The 20,066-nt window shown below is 42.0% G+C and overlaps 1 protein-coding gene across 4 annotated transcripts in view; it reads left to right on the plus strand.

Moving 5' to 3' along the window:
- The window catches only part of LRRC31 (leucine rich repeat containing 31), a 43,623-nt gene that overhangs the window by 14,824 nt on the left and 8,733 nt on the right, over positions 1 to 20,066 (plus strand). For 2 of the 4 annotated variants that reach the window (XR_004160868.1, XM_031554998.1), the window contains exons 3-11: positions 4,325 to 4,378; positions 6,367 to 11,851; positions 12,854 to 13,111; positions 14,314 to 14,463; positions 14,828 to 14,995; positions 16,395 to 16,562; positions 17,242 to 17,409; positions 18,168 to 18,335; positions 19,358 to 19,525. Coding sequence is in view for 1 of the 4 variants with exons in the window: in XM_031554998.1 (XP_031410858.1) it covers positions 11,839 to 11,851; positions 12,854 to 13,111; positions 14,314 to 14,463; positions 14,828 to 14,995; positions 16,395 to 16,562; positions 17,242 to 17,409; positions 18,168 to 18,335; positions 19,358 to 19,525 (1,261 nt within the window). In the remaining 3 variants the exon portion in view is untranslated. Of the gene's footprint in view, positions 1 to 42; positions 130 to 4,324; positions 4,379 to 6,366; positions 11,852 to 12,853; positions 13,112 to 14,313; positions 14,464 to 14,827; positions 14,996 to 16,394; positions 16,563 to 17,241; positions 17,410 to 18,167; positions 18,336 to 19,357; positions 19,526 to 20,066 lie in introns of those variants that run through there. The other 2 variants (XR_004160869.1, XR_004160870.1) reach the window with 2 other exon arrangements.

Genomic DNA, 20,066 nt, shown 5'->3' on the forward strand with positions numbered 1-20,066 from the left:
TTTTGGTGACCCCCACAAAGACAGCAGTGCTATAAAGATGAGCAGAAGGCTGTTCCAGCCACCACAGGCTTTACCTTTAAACCAGTGAGCATGCATGGCATGGTGAATATCCTTGGTGTCAGCCTTAAGGTGAGTTTTCTGAAGGGTAAGCACGTTAGTCATTTCAACCATACTGACTGTGAATCGAGGTTATACTTGCACCAAACCTGTTGAGTCCCCTTAGAATAAAGATGTTCCTTATGTTTTTAAATGTTTTAAGTGCTACGTTCTTGGAAGCAGATAACTGTATCCAAACCAAGAAGAACAGCACGATGCCCTTTGTTTATGACATAGCTATCTGAACATGTGCTGCTGGACGTGTTTCCATTTGATTTTTTTTTTTTTTTTTTTAGGGTACTTTAAACTTAAAGCGGTTTAGGATGCTGGGTGCCTCATGAAGAGCATTTGAGCTGCCAAAGTGCTTCTGAGCTCCTAAAGCATTTTAAGGCTCAGTACTAAAGCGATTTAGTGCTGAACTAAACTTTACAACAGCTCAAAAAATAGGTGGCAACTGCAAAGATGGTATTTACCATACTATATCAATCCATGAGTCACTGAGGTGGTTTCTGCTCACCCATGAGAGCTCTGTACTGAATGCTCAGGAAAACAAAGCAGTTATAAACTTCATCCTAATCCCTGTACAGCTGGCTGCAGGGCAGGAAGGTGCAAAGCAACCACTAAAGGTCTGAGTTGTTGTCCTGAAAGAAACAGGTTTGTATCTTACTGGTTTGTGAAATCAAGAAAAAAAAAGAAAGTCAGTGCTAGCACTAATAGGGTTTCACCTGCCAGATGATTGATAAGCTGTGCCAGTTGTTCTATTTAGGAACTGCTGGCATGATTCAGTCCTCTGTTCTGTTAACGGCTGGGGACACACTTCGGTCTAGGGGAACTGTCCCAGTTTGGGGAAAAACATACAGGTTTTATCAGACGACCCTTATCAGGCCTTCCTGGAGCTTCTACATATTTGCTGCTGTAGTGAAAACCCCTTCTTTCTCCTCATAAAATCACACTTGTGACTAAAATTGTCTGGTGCAGCTTTGGAAGTGTGGAATTGCGGAAAAGCTGCTGGGAAAAGATCCATCTATTTTGATCCCAAACCGCAGCCTCCGTGTGGGATCAAATACAGCCCTCCTGTTTTGACATCTGTCAACAGCTCAGTGGTGGTAACTGGTGAGAAACCATTAGCATCAGTATCCTGGTGGTGTTTTCTGTACAGCCCATGCAGCTCCTCATACAAATATGGATTTTGTGTGGTATGCTGCCTGTTGACAATCTCTCTCATAGTCTCCTTTCAGAGCTGAAGTGGACTACCTGGCACTTTTCTCAAAATCTTTCTTTTAAAAATTGAGGTTTTTCTTTCAAATGTTATAATTCCCACTAAAAGTGGGGCTCCATACGCAGCATATACAGCAGCATCCATGGTGCAGTTGATCCATACGTTTTGGTAGCTTGTTAGCCATTACTGATAATTATCTCATAGAGATACAGCCAGACTTTCAGGACAGCATCGCTTTCAGGCAGAGTTCATGACATCAGCAACTTATACTGAAAAAGCCTTGGAATAGTGTGACTCAAAAGTTCATCTGCATCTTCTCCCACTGAAGCAGTCACTTACTGCTTTCACTGACCCAGTGTTGGAGCCCTCATGTGCCAAAAGGAGGGTTTTCGCCTGAGTTGCTCCGTAAAGTCATTCTATCTTGTTTTGTTTTCTGTTGTGCCAGTCAGCCCTATGTAACTTCTCTTGGATTTCTTCTCAAATATATAAAAAAAACCTCTGGTATTTCTGGTAGAAGTCTTCAGATGCTGTTTCCACTCAAATGGTGCTGCTTTCCTAGGCTCGTGTCAGAACGTCCGTGTGATGCACATCTTACATAAATGACACACTTTGTATGTGTATGTTATCTGTATTAAATTACTTACCTCCCTGATTTTCCTGTTCAGGGCAGCACTGAGCTGATCAGGTAGGATACTTACCTAACTTAACATCCTCATGTTAAGACTCCTGTGTGACCTTGTGTCAAGAGGAGATGCTGAACTTTACTGGTTTATGTTATATTGTTTGGATTGATGCCTTTTTGAGTTACCTAGCTGGGGCTCTGATTGACAGGTCAAAATTTAATTGAGGCTCTTACTATTTTCATAGGGACTAGCATATTAGAAACCAACTTCAGCAAAACAAACAAACAAAAAAAGCTCTTTTTGGGAGAAGAGGGAACAAAAAGATCAGATGCAGGGAAAGTATGCTTCTGATACATATATAAGCTGGGATTTGAGAGTAGCTCAGAATCCTACAGCCAAATTCATATAAATTCATACACACCAGCTGTCTGGCGTTGCATTCATATATGGCTCTTCTCTGATCCTATTGCACAAATCCTGGCTGTACAGCACATTACAGGGATGAAGACAAGTTAATCTCTACCTTTAGAGTCTTACCCTTAGCAAACCCTTCTTGACAGCAGGCAGAACCACTCACCCAGTACTAATTCTGTCTCAGTTTATTAGACAAGACATGGCAAGACACGAACTTCATGAACCAGAAGTGTTTGGAAATCTCATTATTCTGTGTGCAGATTCAAAATGTCTGTAGCAGTTCTGTGTGTCTGTATCATAATAGCATCTTATGTCTAGTGTAGGTTTGTTGGAAGACTTATTTTTTAGTTAAATGCTTTAAGGTTTCATTAACTAATAGTGGTTTTATCTACATCAAACACACGTAATTAGTATTTTTAAGAACAATTTTTGGTGTACCTTTGCAATGAAAGGATCTGCAAACTTTTTGGGAGAAGCTGAGTATTTCTTCAAATATTCAAGTAAATTTATGCCAGAGAAATCAGTTGAACATATAATATAAGCATGTATGCAAGCTTTTGGGTGAAATATATGAAGCAACTCATGCATAGTCTCATTTCTGTTCCCATTGAGTCCCTTCTTAAGAGAAAGCTGTCCTGATTGCTTGAGAAATCAGATTTGTTTAGAAAAAAAAACCAAACCAAACAATATTATTAATATTCTAATGTTATTAACTGTTGTATCAAGGGTTTTGTTCTTAAACTATGCTAGGAGTCCTAAAGTTAGAGACTAGTTGTTCAAGAAACCACGATCAGTAAAATAAATGACTTCTGGAAATGAAGAAGATGATGATACCAACATTATGTCCTCCAGGACCGTGAAATACGTCTTCTTAACTGGGCAAGGTGCTCCTGGAGAGGCTGTAGGGCTAAATTCTAATCCTGGGTACGTGGGCACAGACTGTCCAGAGACTGAGATTAGAGTGTAATCCTAAAACTGGATTGAGAACCATACATTCCTTAAAGAAGGGAAAATAACTATATTTATACCTGGTGTTATCTGGTGAGTTTACTTGCATGCCTTTACTGAAACGAAGGTGTGGATGGCTCACCATTTTTGATCTAGCTAATAGTTAAGATTGCAGCAAGTCAGAGTTCTTTTAAACATGCTGCTTTGGGGTATGGATCAAGGCCTAGTATTGGTAAATTCAGTCCTTCAGGAGCGAAGTTTGGTTGGCACCTCATTCTGGGAGTGGGCTGAAGGTAGACCCGTTCCTTTCTGCTACCAGGGCAGCTATCAGCTTCGTGCTCTGATTGCACCCGAAAGTGGGGTTGTGTGGTGCTGAGCATCACAGAGGCACGACAGGAGCCCCCTGTGGGTGATGCAGGTGGGTGGTGGTGGGAAAAGAAGCCCTCCTCCCCTTTGGGGCAGCACTGGGGCTGTGTGGGTACGGGACAGGGAGCTCTGAGGTGGGGCTCTGGGGAGCTGGAAGCCAGGGCCACGTCCTGCAGCACAGCCCTACTGGAGTACATCTGTGGTTGTGGCAGCACCCAAAGGCTCCATCTGAGGTCACGCTGAGCAGAGGCTTTAACATTCGATCACTGTGTTTGTTAAAAATTGGAGCAAGAATGAGTGAAAGTAGTGGTTGTAGCAGCAAACGTGGGTATCGTGTGTGAAAGTGTGCAGTGTTGTTCACCTGCCCTTGTCTCCCAACCAGCTGTTCATGGGGGATGGTCTCTATTACATGGCTTACATACAAAGAGTTAAAAGCGAGATGCATTTTATTTTCCTTGTGGATTTATTTCATAATTAACAATGAAAATAGCTTCTCATTGAAACAGTATTGTCTTTGATTATTTTAGAAGATGAAAGATTGCAAAATGTGGTTGAGTGGGATCAGTAAAAAGGAAACCAGACTGTGTTGTTTGCTTCGTAATCGTTTGCTTTTAAAACATAAAGAAGGGATTTTTTTTCCATTTTTTTTTATTCCTAGGTATTGGAAATAAATGTCTTGGGATGGAGAACTCTCTGATGATCAGAGAGCAAGGTGAGTATTTTCAAATGAAATTAATTTTTAGTGGGATTTTTGTCTTGCTTTGAACTAAGCTGAAATAGTAGTACAAACAACAACATTGCCAGTGCTGAGAGAAACCAGGCCGTAAAAAAGTGAGTGAGTTTTAGGAGATTTATAAACAACTCTAATGTCCACTGGCTAAGAGTTTGACTCTCAGAAACGTGTGCTGAATCCTCTGTACCTTTTCTGTTTGGTTAGAATATGGTGTTGCACCAGTGTCCTTCAGACATCCCAACATCTCTGAATAAATGGAGGAAACTGTGTATTAGACCACTAAAGTAAAACAAGATGGTGCTTTTAAAATTAGTATTATTCATCTTTTCAGGCTAGTTTTCTTCATTACAAAATGAAGGATGGTAAACTGGTGTAAAAAATATTTGCAGATTACGCAAATCAGATATAGGACACTAAAATCACATTTTCCACATTCATATGGAAAGTCATAAGCTTTAACATAAACTTATTCCCCTCACAAGAGCAGTCTGACATTGCAGAGCTGATCATGTAAACAAACTCAGAAGTCAGCACCTTCAACAGACAGAATGTGTTCAGTTCCACAGCTTGCAGGATCAGACCAAGGCAAAGTTACCTGAGCCAGGATTGTCCCTATTGCTCTTTTTCTATCACTGGAGCTTGGGAGAGATGGGAAATCCACATATTCTGTAACTGTGGAGCTTGAAATTTTAGCTGAAAGGCAATATAATAGTGCCCAAGCTTTCCTCAGCCTGCAGTTAATTCCACCCACACATTCTGATAAGAACAAGATACAAGGAACTCATATAATATGATGATGCTATTTTTACAAAATATATCACTCAAAACTCTTACCCCAGGTTTGCTATAATGGCTATGCATATGAGCAAAATTTAAATTAGGCAAATGTAATGTAGGTATATCAGACTAAACCAGCCACCTGCATCCGTGTGATTATAACATTGATTAATGCAAACTGCACACTGATTTAGGCAATTCACTACTCGAGGAAGTACCTGTGAAATTCTGACGTTTTTCAATTGCACTTTAAGAAGTATAGCACAAAAAATCAGCTGTACTGATTAACAGCCACTTAGCTTCTAAGAATATTTTAAGACAGTTAGAAACGACAGCAAAGCATTGGTTTGTGTACATCAGACAACTCAATTTATGTCCAGTTTTCTTAAAAACTACTGAGCATGCAATGAAAAGCCCTCCCAAAGTAAAAGCTTCCTTTTCTGAAATAGGTCTTGAAATGTTTCCAGAATTATCAAGTGTATGCTATAAGGCAAATACAATTTCCACCTGGATATGCACATGACAGATTGCTGAGAAATTGGAACGTAGTTCATCACAGACTTTACTTTTTCTGTATCACTCATGACTACTCCATACTTTGCTCCTTGCAGTGCAGTGCTGCACTTCAAGAAAACAGCCTGCTTCAATCTGTGCAGTTTCCCTCCTGAGATAAGCCTTTGCTACCAAAACATGAAAATCATACACTTCTTGGTATTGCTTAGCAAGATGTTGCATAGCTATTCGTATTACAAACTAGCGCTGTTTGTTTCTATTTCATGTATACTTACAGCTATTGTGAAGGCCTTAGTTTTGAGGAAAACGAAGTCACCATGAACGTCCAAAAGTTTGTGCCTTCACGATACGTCTTCCTTTCAAGCTGCCTCAGTAATGTGATTGGCAGCTTTTAAACCACATCAAGATTAACATGTCAAAAACTGCCTTAACTAACGCTGAGTTTACTTTAAATACAAATTGAATTTATCTTGATTAGCCCTCATCCCTGCTTCTAAGCCCTCCCCACTCTGACATCACAAGCCCTTCTCCAATACCATCCTCTAACCAGGCTGCAAAAACGTAATTACAAGAAGAGCAGCACGCTGATCTGATAAACCTATTTCACATTTAACCTGCTAAGCTGTTGTTAGCTTGTAAGATGCTTGTTGCATTCACTTAAAATCTTCCTGTTCCAGAAAGAAATACGCGAGAAGGTTAAGAAGTGCCTGGCTCTCTGCATTGTTGCCTGTTTGCACAGATTTCTAGGAACTGCATATTTCTGTCAGTTGGAGAGCAGTCAGCCCACAACTGTGTTATCCCAGAGCTGTGTATCCGCTTGGACTGGGGAAAACTAGAAGATGGAAATCCTGTTAAGCATATTGTGAGGCTAACAGAAGGATCAGATGGCTATACTGCTCAAGCCGGCAGTTTACTCTTTAATTCTCACCATCAGTGAGTTAACTCTCAGAACGAATGCCCAGTATATCACAAAGTTTAAAATGGCAGGGAGAGGTAAATTTTTTCCAGTATCCATGTCAGCCCATGGGACGAGAGAGTTGATGTTTGTTTTCCCCTTGCTCGCCCTCCTGAAGTTCATCAGGTGCTCACTGCAACAACAACAAATGCCCCCAACAAATGTCCTTTCCCAGATACCATCACAGCATCCAATCCTGGAGAAATGTCTAACAAAAATTCCACCTGCAAGCTGACAAGGTACCTCAGTAGCATGCTAGCTACCGAGATGATTCTCAGCTTGTGTTCAATCCACTCAGTCTGTGACTGCCTACAGGAGCTTGTCACTCCAAATGTGATGAGCCAAAGCAGCCTTGAAGAAAGCTCCTCTGCTGGGATGTTTTGGGATTGTTTGAGTGAGGCTGAAGCAAATGCTTAGTAAGATATGGGGTTGCCACTAAGAGCAAAGTATTGCATCAGCAGACGTTCTTCATCAGATGTTTCAGCCTGTGTGTACCACATTTCAGGAAAACTGTGAAAAATTTAACACTAGGAGAAAGTACTTCCTGAGGTAGAAACAAAACCAGCAGAATAATAGGTATACAGGTATGTATTTGTTTCTGTTTTATCTAATGAGGGAAGATTGGAAAGGGAGAATGCTACTTCATGAGATTCCTGGCGTCCAGTCTTTGATTTCTGGCACAGAAGCAGGGTTGCTGCATGCTGTAGTGATGTGTGACAACCACAGTGCTTTGACAGTCTAATTGTTCTTGATGGGATTTCTCAGGTGTTGGGGATGTGTTTCTGAATCAGACATGTATCCATACGTATCTCAGCAGTCTTGTTTTTGCTGGTCAGCTTCTCCAATGGGAAAAAGGGTGAAGCAGCAATGGAGAGTGAGAGAGAGGGACGCAGGAGGTGAGTGGACTACATCGACTTGTCCTAGACCGTGCTTTGTCAGTCAGCATCACTGTTAGCTCAGATGATTTAGCACAGTGTATTCCCATGTTATTCCCTTTGCACTGCAGAATCCGGAGGTGAGTGATTCAGTAGTTGAACAGCTCCCATGCAATATTTGGTGTTGGTCACCTGAAGTACATTAAGTATATGCTAATGTGAAAGATAGGGCTGGAGTTACACCTTCTGCTGTGCACTCTTGCCCAGATTTATTGCCAGTGTTATCTCTGTAGTCAACACAGCATCACTTTGTTGTAGAACATAAGGATTTGGAGGAGCACGACCAAAACCCAGCAGTGTGTATTCAGGTTCAGCCTCCGCAGAATGCAATGGGGTTTTCCTGAACTATCCAGACCCATTGTACCAGATGGTACCGTATGGAAGTAACACTGATCCTTTGACTCTGTTGATTTCTAATTAGGTTTCTAGTAATTAATATAGTTTGCAGGCCTTGCATGAACTCTGCAGATTACCCATTCATGTGAATGATTAACTGAAAGGGGATTAATCCTGGCATAAGTTCAACCAAAAATAATTTTCTAGCCCTGAAAATCTTCTCTGACAGGCTAGTAGATTTTAATAGGGAATGAGACGTTGATATTTGTGTAGTTCCATTTCACAAAGAGGAACTTGCCAGAAGAGTGTTAAAAATACAAGCATGGTAGATATAAAGCATTTGGTCACCACTCTCAGATGCAGAGTTTGGATTTTGGGTGCTCCTATGTGGAGTCGAGTGTTGGACTTTGCGATCCTTGTGGGTCCCTTCTGGGATGTTCTGTGATTCCGTGGTAGCATAAAAGTACAAAGAAGTGTCACCCATGAAAAGTCTCACCAAGTTTAGGGAAATTGTTTTAAGGTTTCTCAGAGGAATATGCATTTCTGAACCCAAGGTTTTTGCTGGTTTAGCATGTTACTCTGTGCCTTTTCAAACTTCTCCTGTGACCACTCTATGGTTGTACATAAATACCAAGAAGATCAGCTATAGTTTTCATAACACATTGAAATCTGTTTTAAACAGCTGCTGTGTGTCTGTTAGACTGTCAAACACTTATTTTATAGGAAATAATGTGGATTCTCAGGTCCTTTGGACCAAACTTAATCCTCAGGCATGCACACTGATCTCAGTGTGGGGAAGTCTGGAAGGTGTTTGGTCCAGGGAATTGTCAGTGCTGCACAGTGTTTCTGAGTCTATGAGCCTACAAGCAATGCCAATAAGCATTTTTCCATTCCCAGCAATTTCTTAGCCCGTGCAAATGCCTGCTGCACCTAGGCAGCCTGCAGCAGATTGAGCCAAGCAGGAGAGCACCATGAAAGCTACTGCAGGCAATGACATTCGTGCAGGAGGTGGGAATGGGAGCAGAGATGCATGCTAAGGAAAGGGGGAAAGAATAACATCGTGTTGACTCAGTCTCCTCATACAGAGAGGAGAATGCTGGCTGCACCTAGGGATGAGCGAAGCTGAGAAAGGGAACATGGGTAGAAGTAAACAAGGGCGTGCTACTGTGTGTTATAGAGCTCAGAATGTTGAACATCCTTAGCAGATAAATACCCTAAATCATTATATTCTGTATAAATATTGGGCCAGGGGCCTCTTTGATATAACTGCAATCATTGACTATAGCAAGTGCATCCAGGTGCTTGGGGTGCTAATTTTACTTAATGGATAATAAGGGCCGTCAAAAACAGAGTTGCTACTTTGCTTGGGTTTCATTGAAAGATGCACTCCTAAAAGGAGAGGAAATCCCCAAAATGATACTCAGTGATTAAGTACATAGAATATAGGATTTCAGCGTTTGCAAATCCTTTTTTTCAAATGAACTTGTGGCACTAATCCTCTAATGGCATTATTTCTTTGGAATATATGCCGGATTAAGGAGTCACAATGAGGCAAAGTACAAAAATCCACATTAATCTCTCACCAGTGGATGCTGTGTGGGATGCAACTTTAACTGTGTTTTTCCAGACCTGGTCTGTTCCTATCCTTGCCCCAGGTCTACACAGAGGGAGGAACAGATATAAACAAATGTGACACTGAGCGCTCAGCAGATGGTCACAAGCCATTTAACTAGATGGAAAGGCGTGGGCATTTATTATTTTTAAACTGCAGAAGCTAAGCCTGCCCTATGCTGTCTGTGGTGAACTGCAGGAAGTAGATGTACGGGTCTGTGGGGCAGGAGCAGGGCAATGTTCACCAGCGTGCAGGGAGAGAACAGCACTGCCCAGCCTACCAGCTAACGAGGGCCTGCCCACCATTCTGTATTGCACATGCAGGGCACAGCCTGGGCTACTGCAAAGTAACATCCACGCGTTCAGCCCTTGCTCTGGTCATCCTGCTTTGCTTTAGGATAACCTTGCTGTCCCCTCATCCTGCATAGCTTGCTTTCTAGGAAGAAGAAATTAGGTCGCCGTGAAAATACAATTCCCTTCTCACCGGATTACAGGGATGCTGTCATGGTGCCATGAAGTATTTTTACTCTCATTCAATGGCCTAAAGTGGTGATAGAATTTCTGAATGGTCAATGCATCACTTAATGCACTGATGTCAGAGCGCTGAAGCTAGCCAAGCCTAACCACTGTAATCAGTGCTTAACGTGCTTAAGGATTTCCCCAGTTCCAGGGATCAGGGATTATCAGATATTCCCGTTCCACCTTGCCATCGAAGCACGGTGGGCACAGAGCCCTGAGCCCAGCAGAGCCTGGCACACGTGCAAGATGTGAGTTGCCTTGTTGCTGTTTCATCCCTGGGCACTCTTGTTAAGCATGACATTGAAAGTGAATGAAAGCTGTTGAGTTCGATGAGTTCCTTACTGACAGGAGTGCTTTGGGTTCTCAGCTGTGTAACTGAGACACCCAGCTGGGGGTGTAGGGCTCACATAGGTGCCCTTTCCCTGTGGATACAGAGCAAGGTGCTGATTTCAGAGATTGGGTCAGGACAGCCACCCCTAGGAGGAGGCATTACAACCAGCTTGGAGATCGCTGCTGTTTGGGAACAGTTATGTGCCCTTCATTCTTGCAGGTAAATGCTGCCCATGACAACGGGTTTTGTGCATTTTTTCCTTCTGCAAACATCTTTCTGTGTAGTATTTCTCATAGGTGGGAGGATTTCCCCACTGTTCACTCGAAGTTTTCTTCTCCTAATCTTATCCTATTGGCTCCCAGCAGCGCACTGTGCCCCATTCAGGCCTGTCTTAATCATCTGTACGTTGACACACTGAGTCAGGGCTGTCCCCAGCTGGTGTCTGCTCTGCTTGCACAGCAGTCATTACTTTTATTGACCATCTTTATCGCTCCCCACCAAAAGCACTCCAGCTTGCATATGCCTGTAGTGTATACATAGCAGTGAGAGGTCCATGTATAAATGGTGTTGGAACAGATACAGGTGAAGGTGAGCAGGAAACGATGAAGAAAACTGATCTGGCACACAAGGGGGGACAAGAAGTTTTGGGTTGGTGTAGGCTATGGGGGTGACAGCATCACAGATATTGGCCAGGAGCATCAAAGCAAGAAAACGTAACTCTTGCTGTCATGGAAATCAGATTCACACACACACAAATATAGGGTAGCTTGGTTTATGCACCTGATGTGCTCTGTGATGTCATACTGTGCTATCATGCTGTTGCCTACAAGCAGACTGTGGTGGGTGGCACAGCAGGACCTCTCCTCTCCTGCATGCCGTGCCACGAAGTGCCCAGCAGTGAGCTGCCCCTCCGTGCTCCTTTCCATCGCCAAACTGCGACGCCCACTGACACCTGCCTTTGCTCAGCCTCCACCAACACTCCTGACAAGTATGGACAAAAGGGGTGGGAAAACAAAGAGCTTTTCTTCAGGTGCTGCTGTAACCCGACCTGCGAGGTGACTCAGCTGGCAGCAGCTGTGCGGGACGTGGGGCGGTCAGGGTGCAGCTCTCAGCCTTCACTGCCACTTCCTCCTTTCTGCATTGCCAGGGAGCTCAGCTGCAGCGCCAGCAGAGAGCACCCAACTGGATCCTCAGCTCTCCCCCCTGAATAGCGAGGCTGGGGCAGCAGGCTGCTGTCAGGAGAAGTTTGGGGCAGCAGAGCAGCAGGAAGGACCCGCAGAGCTGTTGTGCAGAGCTGTTGTGCAGAGCTGTTGCTGTCAGGCTGATGAAGACGGGAACACTCAAAAGAAAAGCACCTGGAATGTCCTGATAGGTAGAAGTGAAGTTTTGTTCACGTGCCATGGCTTATTTCTGCCAGCCCTGAAAGTGCTGTAAAAGGTGAAACAAACCCACAGGTGTACCGATGGAAAAGACAGGTATGGTTTTTTGTCTGTTTCAAATAATGCAGTTTTACAGCAAGAAAAGCAGCCAGGGTAACTGGCATTGCTTTACAGCTCAGTAAATGTACACTCACGTCTATGGGCACTGCTTTGTACAATTTTTGTACTTTACACATGAGAAATATAGCTGCAACAGGCTAACAAGAGCAAGATTTAAAAGAATGCATCAGCTTTTTTCAGGTGCTCTGCCCTTGAACACTTATATCATAGCATATGCCTTCCAGCAGGAGAAAAAGCCTGCATATTGTTGATACTGGTGACATTGTGTGTAACAGTTATTAAAGTGATCAAGTTTGTGTGCTCTGCTGGGGACGCTGGGTTGTGCAAAGAGTTCTGTGAGCAGATCTCTGCTGGGGAATGGGGTCACAACAGCTTCGAAGTCAGCAAAGGATGATACAGCAAGTGTGGTATAAAGAAAGAAGGAAAGAATGTATATGAATTGTTATAAAGCCAAACTTCAGTTTACCTATCAATTGGTGACTGAAACGGAGGTCGTCATAGCACTGAACTCTTCCAAACAAGCTGACTGGGATCCTTGTTTCTTTCCAGGGAGTCCTTGTACTCCCTGTTGTACACCTCACCTTCCTGACAGCCAGACTAGCCTTTGGCATGGGTCACTTTGGTGCCAAACTTACCTGACAGAGGACTCTTTAATTTGGCCATGGGGAATGCAGCATCTTCAGCCCTAGGGCTCCCAGTAGCCAGGCAGGGCAGCCTCAGGAGCAGTCTCTGTTAACAAAACAGCAGAAGGTGAATCTTGGAGCATGTCACAGTGGGACCAGTGAGTCTGCTGTGCGGATACTGAGCATTACCAGGTCCTTTCAAAGGAGGAGAGACTGGTTCACTAAACAGTGACACTGATATTAGCATGGGGAGAATGGTAGGAAATGGTGAGTGCGTCTGCTGTTATGAAAGAGGGTATGCAAGAGTGAATGTTGCTAAAGATAATTCCTTCTATGTCTGTTGATCTGCTGAAAGGAGACACACAGAGTTGCCAGAACAAGAATGAGGAAGACATCCCAAAGAGTTCCCCATTTGACTTTGTTATAAAACAGTTCCAAGGGAAGAAATCCTCTTCTGGAAAGAGAAAAGAGCAGCCTTCAGCCATCCAGAAGTTCTTCAGTGGCTTTGACTTTGGGAAATCAGAAGGCAAGGAAAGACAAGAAATTGAAGAAACAGAAATAAACAACTGTGGAGCTGATGATCAGAGTGAGAAGGAAAATCTCTCAGTAGAAGGTAATGCTGATACAATGAACAAATCCATGTAGATGCATTTTAATTTCATAGAGAACCATTTGCTTTTCTTGCTAGACAAAAAGTAGTATTTTACTGCCTACAATATATCCTTTAGCCAGAATTTGCTTCTGACTGAAACATTATTGAGGATGTACCCTCAAACATGATAGGTGCCGAGCAAGGAGTGGGGTCTGTGCTGCTGAGGAGGCATAAAGCTTTTGTGTGACCTGCCTCTTGATTTCCAGTGTGAGAGGTCAGTGCTGGAGGCAGCTTATTAGTTGCGGAGCTTATTTGGTTTCAAAGCCAAGCTTTGAGCAGTAGCTTGGCTTGTATTTAAGATTGGTCTCTGTCCACCCCGCTGCTAAAGCACTCTGAAGGCAGCCAGAGCAGATGTTTCCTACCCTTGACACCTGTGAGGGGGAGGGAAAGGGAATGGAAGTTCATTGTGAATGTTATTTTGTTCATACAAGAGCACTCTCTACACACCAGAGAAAATGAGGCTATTCTTACAAAGGTGTTGGAAGGTGAGGTTCATTCTCTGATCTAAGAGTTCTGGGAAAACAAATAGAGGACAGCTACTGTGAGTGGGATTACTGTTCTGTGTACCTTTTGGTGTTTTGTTTTTCTTTTCATTTATGGACATTAGATGGAACTACAGACCTATTAAAGGGTTTAGTGAATAATACAAATGAAACTTTCCTTGCTGTACAAACTGCATGGAGGAAGAAGGTAAGAAAAGCAGGAAGTGCATTGCACAGACAATGTATGAAATGAACACAGGCTGTCATAAAGCAGGAGACAATCACCACACAATTGCAGGGCCACTCTGTTCTGACTGATCCAGTACAGGCTGTACTCCAGCCGTGTGGCACACGGGCACACAGAGGTAGGTAAATGACTGGTGTATCCAGAGAAGCTGCAGTCTGGAGTTTTGCAAGAATTTCACGTGCTTGAACGAGTAGTGCAAACATCCCGAGTCACTGGCGTAAGGCAGCATGGAGACGTGAAAAAAAGGTTCTTTTCTCACTGAGCATCAGGAGCTTTGTACTGATCTGACCTATCTTATCACTTAGGTTGTTGCTCCATGCTGATCAAAAGTAGAGGCTGGCTTACTGGCAGCTTTAGTTCATTTCCTAAAGTCTCCACCTGCCACTCTGGGTTGGTTGCAGAGGTAACCAGGGCTGTGTTTCTTTGTTACTCAGATGAATCTTCGCAGCTGATTTCTGAAGCAGAGTCACCACCTGGTGAGCAGAGATTTAACCAGTTCATGCAGAAACTGGGAAAGAAACCCAACAGCAAGAACCTGGATCTCAATAATTGTGCATTAAGTGCAGCAGATGTAACAGAGCTGGGTAAATATGTATTTTATTCAGCTGGACACTTTGTGTATTTCTTTGATTCTGATTTGCCTATTCGATTGTTCATTCTTTTCCTTTCCCTTTCTTTTATCTTGGGCTTTATTTAAGATGTCCCTGAGGAACATTAATAAATAGATTGTATTAATTATGTAATACATAAAAATATTAAAACCATGCAAGATTGTGCAGCAGGAGAATACTTTCATTTTCAGGCTGCAGATAAGAAAGCTGAGATACAGATCGTCATGATTTTCTGATGTTTCAGAAAGCATATCTGTATTGAGATGTATGGACATCCAGGGTTTGCACATGATGTACAAACAATACTTTTTTTTTTTTTTCCTTTATTTTTCTTCAGCTTCTTTACTGCCATTTCTCCCAGAGCTGGAAGAGATCAGCCTGTCCTGGAATGGTTGTGTTGGAGGGACTTTGAAAACCCTCACTGCTCAGTTCCATCATGTGAAGCTGCTAAAAGTCCTTCGACTTAACAACTGCAGGCTGTCAGCTGAGGATGTCACCTCCTTGGGTACAGGCATTTATGTTTGCTTTCAGACAGCTTGGGTGTAATGTAATCCATCTTGTCCCTTCCTGCATCCTATCCCTGCTGCTTCCACACTGGGCAATGTGAAGTCCCACTGCAAAACACTGGGAAGAACTTGGGGTGATGAGTGACCTCGTACATTTGAATAGCTGTGTTGAGTTCATAGCTCAGGGCACAGAGCTTTTGTATTCAGAAGGCAACAGAATTCAGTCCCATTTGCAGAAGAATCTGTTTTCCATTTGGATTAGGATTTTTTTTGCCTCTGGGCCTGGAATTTACTGGTGGGGTTGGCCTGTGATATGTGTCTGAAAGAAGGGCAAACTCAACCAACTGTGTTGTTCTAGAAGGTCATTTTGCAAGTTCTAAAAAACTGGTTTGGGTTAAAAGCTTTCTTTTTCCCTGTCATTCGAATCCTTTTTTTTTTCGTCAGGAAATGATCAGACATAATACGTATGCTAATAGCTCAAAAGTAGGTGATGCTATCTGTTGGGAAAAAAACCATTTTTGTATTCTAAATCTTTTGTGAAGTATTAGTTAAGAAAACATAGAGACATGAAAAATTATTATTTAAATACAATTAACGGTTTCTGGGCTAATTATGAGACTTTGGATCAAATACTGTAAATTGCATTTGCATATTGGCTGATTAAATGATTTATTTGGAAATACACATCTGCCTCATCCCTCTGCAGAGGAATTTAGGAAGTTGGATTTTGCAGTGGGATATTAATGTTACAGAGCAGCACTAACACAGTTCAAATTGGCTGCTGTGTCAGGCCTGGAAAAGGCCAGTTTTTGAGAATACAATAAAAATCAGTGCTGTCTGCCTTGAAGTCTTGGAAAGCTAGTTTGGTTCAAAATGATGCTTACCTTGATTCCTTATGAAGTGAGTTGAAAAATCCTGCTGGAAACAAACCCTTGAGAAATAGCTGTGAGAAGACTTCTTTCATCCCATCCCAGATGTCCTGTGGACACAGTATAGAAGACACTGGAAGTGTGCCAAGTAAAATAAGGCAGATCTATACAGGACAGTAAATTCAGGCTTGTCACTTGTATTGATTTCCCTGTAGACTAGACTTTCTGGGTCATGGCACAGGTCTGCAATGTTGATCATGCAGTCTGATGAGTGTTTGGGAACCTGGATAAATACCAGGTCTGTGTGTATTGTGATGGTAACTTGTGTTCTGTTTTGCTCCTTGGACAAAGTGAGGATTTATACAACGTTGCTGCAGTAGAATGCCATAACCAATTTACCTATCAAATAACCCAAATTGCAGTTTGAGAATCAAGTGGGTAACTTTTCTCTTTTATGTATTCAGGGCTGTATTTTTGTTTTCCACTGAAATAGATATCTAGAATGAATCATCTTGGACTTCTGTTACAGGAGAGGCATTTGAAATTGTTCCTCAGCTTGAAGAACTGGATTTATCATGGAACAGTAATATAGGTGGCAAACTATCACTCCTGACAAAAAAACTTCGGAAGGGAAGCAAGATTAAACTTCTGAAAATTACAGATTGTAACCTGACAGCCAAAGATGGAGAATCCCTTGGTATGTGTATCCACATAGCTGGACTGAAAGACTGGCTTCACAGGGATGTAACTCAGTTGAGTTAGATAATGGCTGTTTTGAGGTCGATCGTAGTTGAAAGCTATTAATTTCAGGCTTTGCATTATAGCAGTATTTACCACGCAGTAAAAGAAGGCCTGAGGGATAGGAATTTGAGTTGGCATCCAGTTGCCACCTCTCCCCTCTTTCTATCATATCTTAATCTTATATGGTCTTTTGATCTGATTGAGTTTTTTAAAAGATTTTCTCCCTCAAGAGAAGTGCCTGTGCTCTGTTCTGATCTTTACTGTGGGAGAAGGCTCCTATGCCACATACAGTCCTATATCTTCTCATTAGAAATTTTTCTTTCTCTTTGTATTCCTGCTTTTTATTCTCTATTCTCTGTATTCCTCTTTTTATTCTGTATTTTTCTTAGTGTCTTCTATTTTTTTTTTATTTTACAGATCTCTTTTTCTATATGGGTTTTGACTGATTTTCTCGATTTCTACCTAATCAATGTTTTGCTGTATTTTTGGTAGAATAGGAACCTGGAAAGCTTAAATCACACGTATAGGCAGATCCAGCCTGCCTTTTCCTGTTTGTCATAGTGCTGTTCTTTTCTAGGGCTCATCTGTATGTTCCAGCCAATTACCAATTCTAGTTTTCTTTTTTTTCTTGCCAGCTGAAATACTAAATGTGCTCCCAAACCTTGAAGTATTAGATCTCTCTATCAACAAACACATTGGCTGCAGCATGAAGGTCATTGCTCAGGATCTGAAAAATGTACCAGGCCTCAAGGAGCTGAACTTGCACATGTGTGGATTAAAGCAGGACAGCCTCCAGGGCTTAGGTTAGACTTTATACTCGGAAAGTCTTTCATTCTGCATAAACTGTACATCTGAAACCCATTTCAGAAAGGCAGTGTGGTAGACTTTTGCTGATGGTTTGTCAGTATTAATGGACGATGGTTATTTGCTGCTTGAGGATTGATAAAAGACTACAGAGACTTTCTGCAGGAATAGCATTTATCTTCCCTGAGTTCAAGCATGTGAAAGTCAGTGGGGAGAGTCACCTTCCACACCATTTATCTGAGACACATCTTAGGGTAGATTAATGGCTCTCTGGACATGCTTCCTCCCTCTGCAGACAGAACATAGACAAGGGCACAGACAGTCTAGCTAACTTCTGAAGACTTAATCCTGCTCTCAGAGGGGAATCCGAATCTGCCATTATCACTTAATGACTGCCCGGTGAAGCCATACGAAATGGGCTTATTATCTGTGTCTCTCCCTCCTGGAGGTCTTATCCTTAAGACAAAACAACTGGCACTAATTAGCACTTCCAGTAGTCTTTTCAGCAAAAAGCTGAGGATGAATGGATCTGGGGATGAATTAACCTCACCTTCACCTGCTCTTTTAGAGAAGAATGGAGTAGCATGGGTGGAGAAGCTTTGCAGTATTACTGCGTCTGCTGTGATTATATGCTGAAGCTTAGTCTAAAAGCTTTGCCTTCGATACTTTGTGCAGAATTTGACATTAAAGTAAATAAATATTGAAGCTGTGACCCTTGTAGTAGTCAGTGACCAGCCTGCTGTCGTTTCCTTTTCAGACACTGCTTTACAGCACCTTACAGCACTAAGAAAATTAGACATATCGTGTAACAAAGAGATTGGTGGTGGCTTTAAAGACTCAACAGCTCATTTGGCCAGCTTGAAAAATCTCGAAGTCCTTGACCTCCACCAGTGCTGTGTAACAGAAGAAGACATGAGCGTTTTGTGTAAGGACATCTTGAGAAAATGACTTAAGAATGCATGGTTTTGACTTCAAAGGCATAAGAGATTCGGTATAGCATAGTCTAGCAGATCTCGGTTCATTTTTTGTTAGGCAGCTCTGGAAAGGCAGCTCAGGGGATAGCTTTCTTGATCAATATGGAGTGTTGTTTTTTTTTTTCTATATCAAAAGAAGTCCCACAGTGGCTGATCCCATGTGGAACCAAGGGCTTCAAACTGCCATGATTCAGACCCATGTTGTGAATGTAGGAACCACCCCAAATCCTGTTGCTGAGGATCAGTAATTTGGGAAATGTCCAGAAGCAATCTCACTGCTGGTGCAAGGCTGCATGGATCCAAGGCTTTTATGTGCATGCTAATACAACTGCCTAAGATTACCTTAGAGAGCTCTGAAGTGGGGAATGATGTTGGTCTCTAACTCAAGTACTATTAGGAAGGAAAACACCTCTCCCATTCAATCAGTGGGACAGCTTATTTATTGTGTGCATTATCATAACTTTTTGATATTAGTTTTTACTTTTTAGAACAGCAAAAAATCACGATTCAAAATCTATATTGTCTAAATCTTATTTGCCATTGTGAAGAAGATGATTTGAAAAGCTGCTGATGAAGTACTGGGAATCATTATTATTAAAATCAATTGTTATTTTTAAAATTTCTTCTGCACGTACTAAAATCAATAGAGAACAATCACATTAATACAAAGTGGTTTAGTGAAGACTTTTAGAAGTAATCCTCCCTCTCGTTTAATATTAAATTCCCTACTTCACCTGGAAAATTTTGGCAGGAAACTGTGTCCTGACAACCTTCAACACAGTGTCTAATAATACCTAATTTCTTAAGCATTCCTACAGAAAATGACAAGCAAGAATTACTCAAAGTATGTTTGAGTACCAAAACTTGGCCTTGGCTTCTGGGTTGGTTTATAAAGAGAAGTGGTGATGGCAGCCAAATATACAACTACATTGGTTCTGTATCAGTGACTAATAAATACTTCATATCTTCAAAGCCCAGGTCATACCTTTACTCTCCAGTCTTCAAGAGCTGAATTTATCCTGGAATAAAAACATAGGAGTCTCATCTGATCCTCTTCTCGGCAGACTCAGATTTTTACCAAAGTTGAAATCTGTGGCCATCAGCAATTGTGGTTTAGGCATGGAGTCCTTTTCATCACTAGGTAGGAATGTTTTTTTTTAAAGTGTGTCTATTCTCAGAGTCTCCTGTGGGACCAAACACTTCATTCTCTGTTGGCTGAACTCCAAAAATAATGGTTACGTTATAGTGCAGGTCCTGAGTGGAAAAGTAATTGTCGCTTTCTCCTCTGGTTTTGGCTTATGATGAAACCAGTGTTTCATGGGACCTGGTTGCAAGGGAAGATCATTATATGTCTTCCTGTTTCACCTGACTGAATGAAGTGCTTTTAGTCCTTTATCTGTTAGTGAGCTTTCATGTACTTCTTAATATTGGAAGAGAAGGCAGCAGAACAAGATTCATATTATGCTGGAATTGCAGTTTTACTTTAAATCTGCATTTGCAGTTTATTAAGGTCAAGATTTAAGGTTTTTTTTGCTCACAGTACAGATAAAGTAGAAACTTTCTGACTTATGGTGAAGTGTGGGGCAATGGAGGAGCTGAGAAAATGACTGCAGTAGTGGAAAAGATACAGCACAGCCAATGAAGAAAAGTCCAATCTAACACAGGATATGTAAATGCAACCT

This window comes from Meleagris gallopavo, chromosome 11 (genome assembly GCF_000146605.3).
Source record: "Meleagris gallopavo isolate NT-WF06-2002-E0010 breed Aviagen turkey brand Nicholas breeding stock chromosome 11, Turkey_5.1, whole genome shotgun sequence".
Classification (NCBI taxonomy): domain Eukaryota; kingdom Metazoa; phylum Chordata; class Aves; order Galliformes; family Phasianidae; genus Meleagris; species Meleagris gallopavo.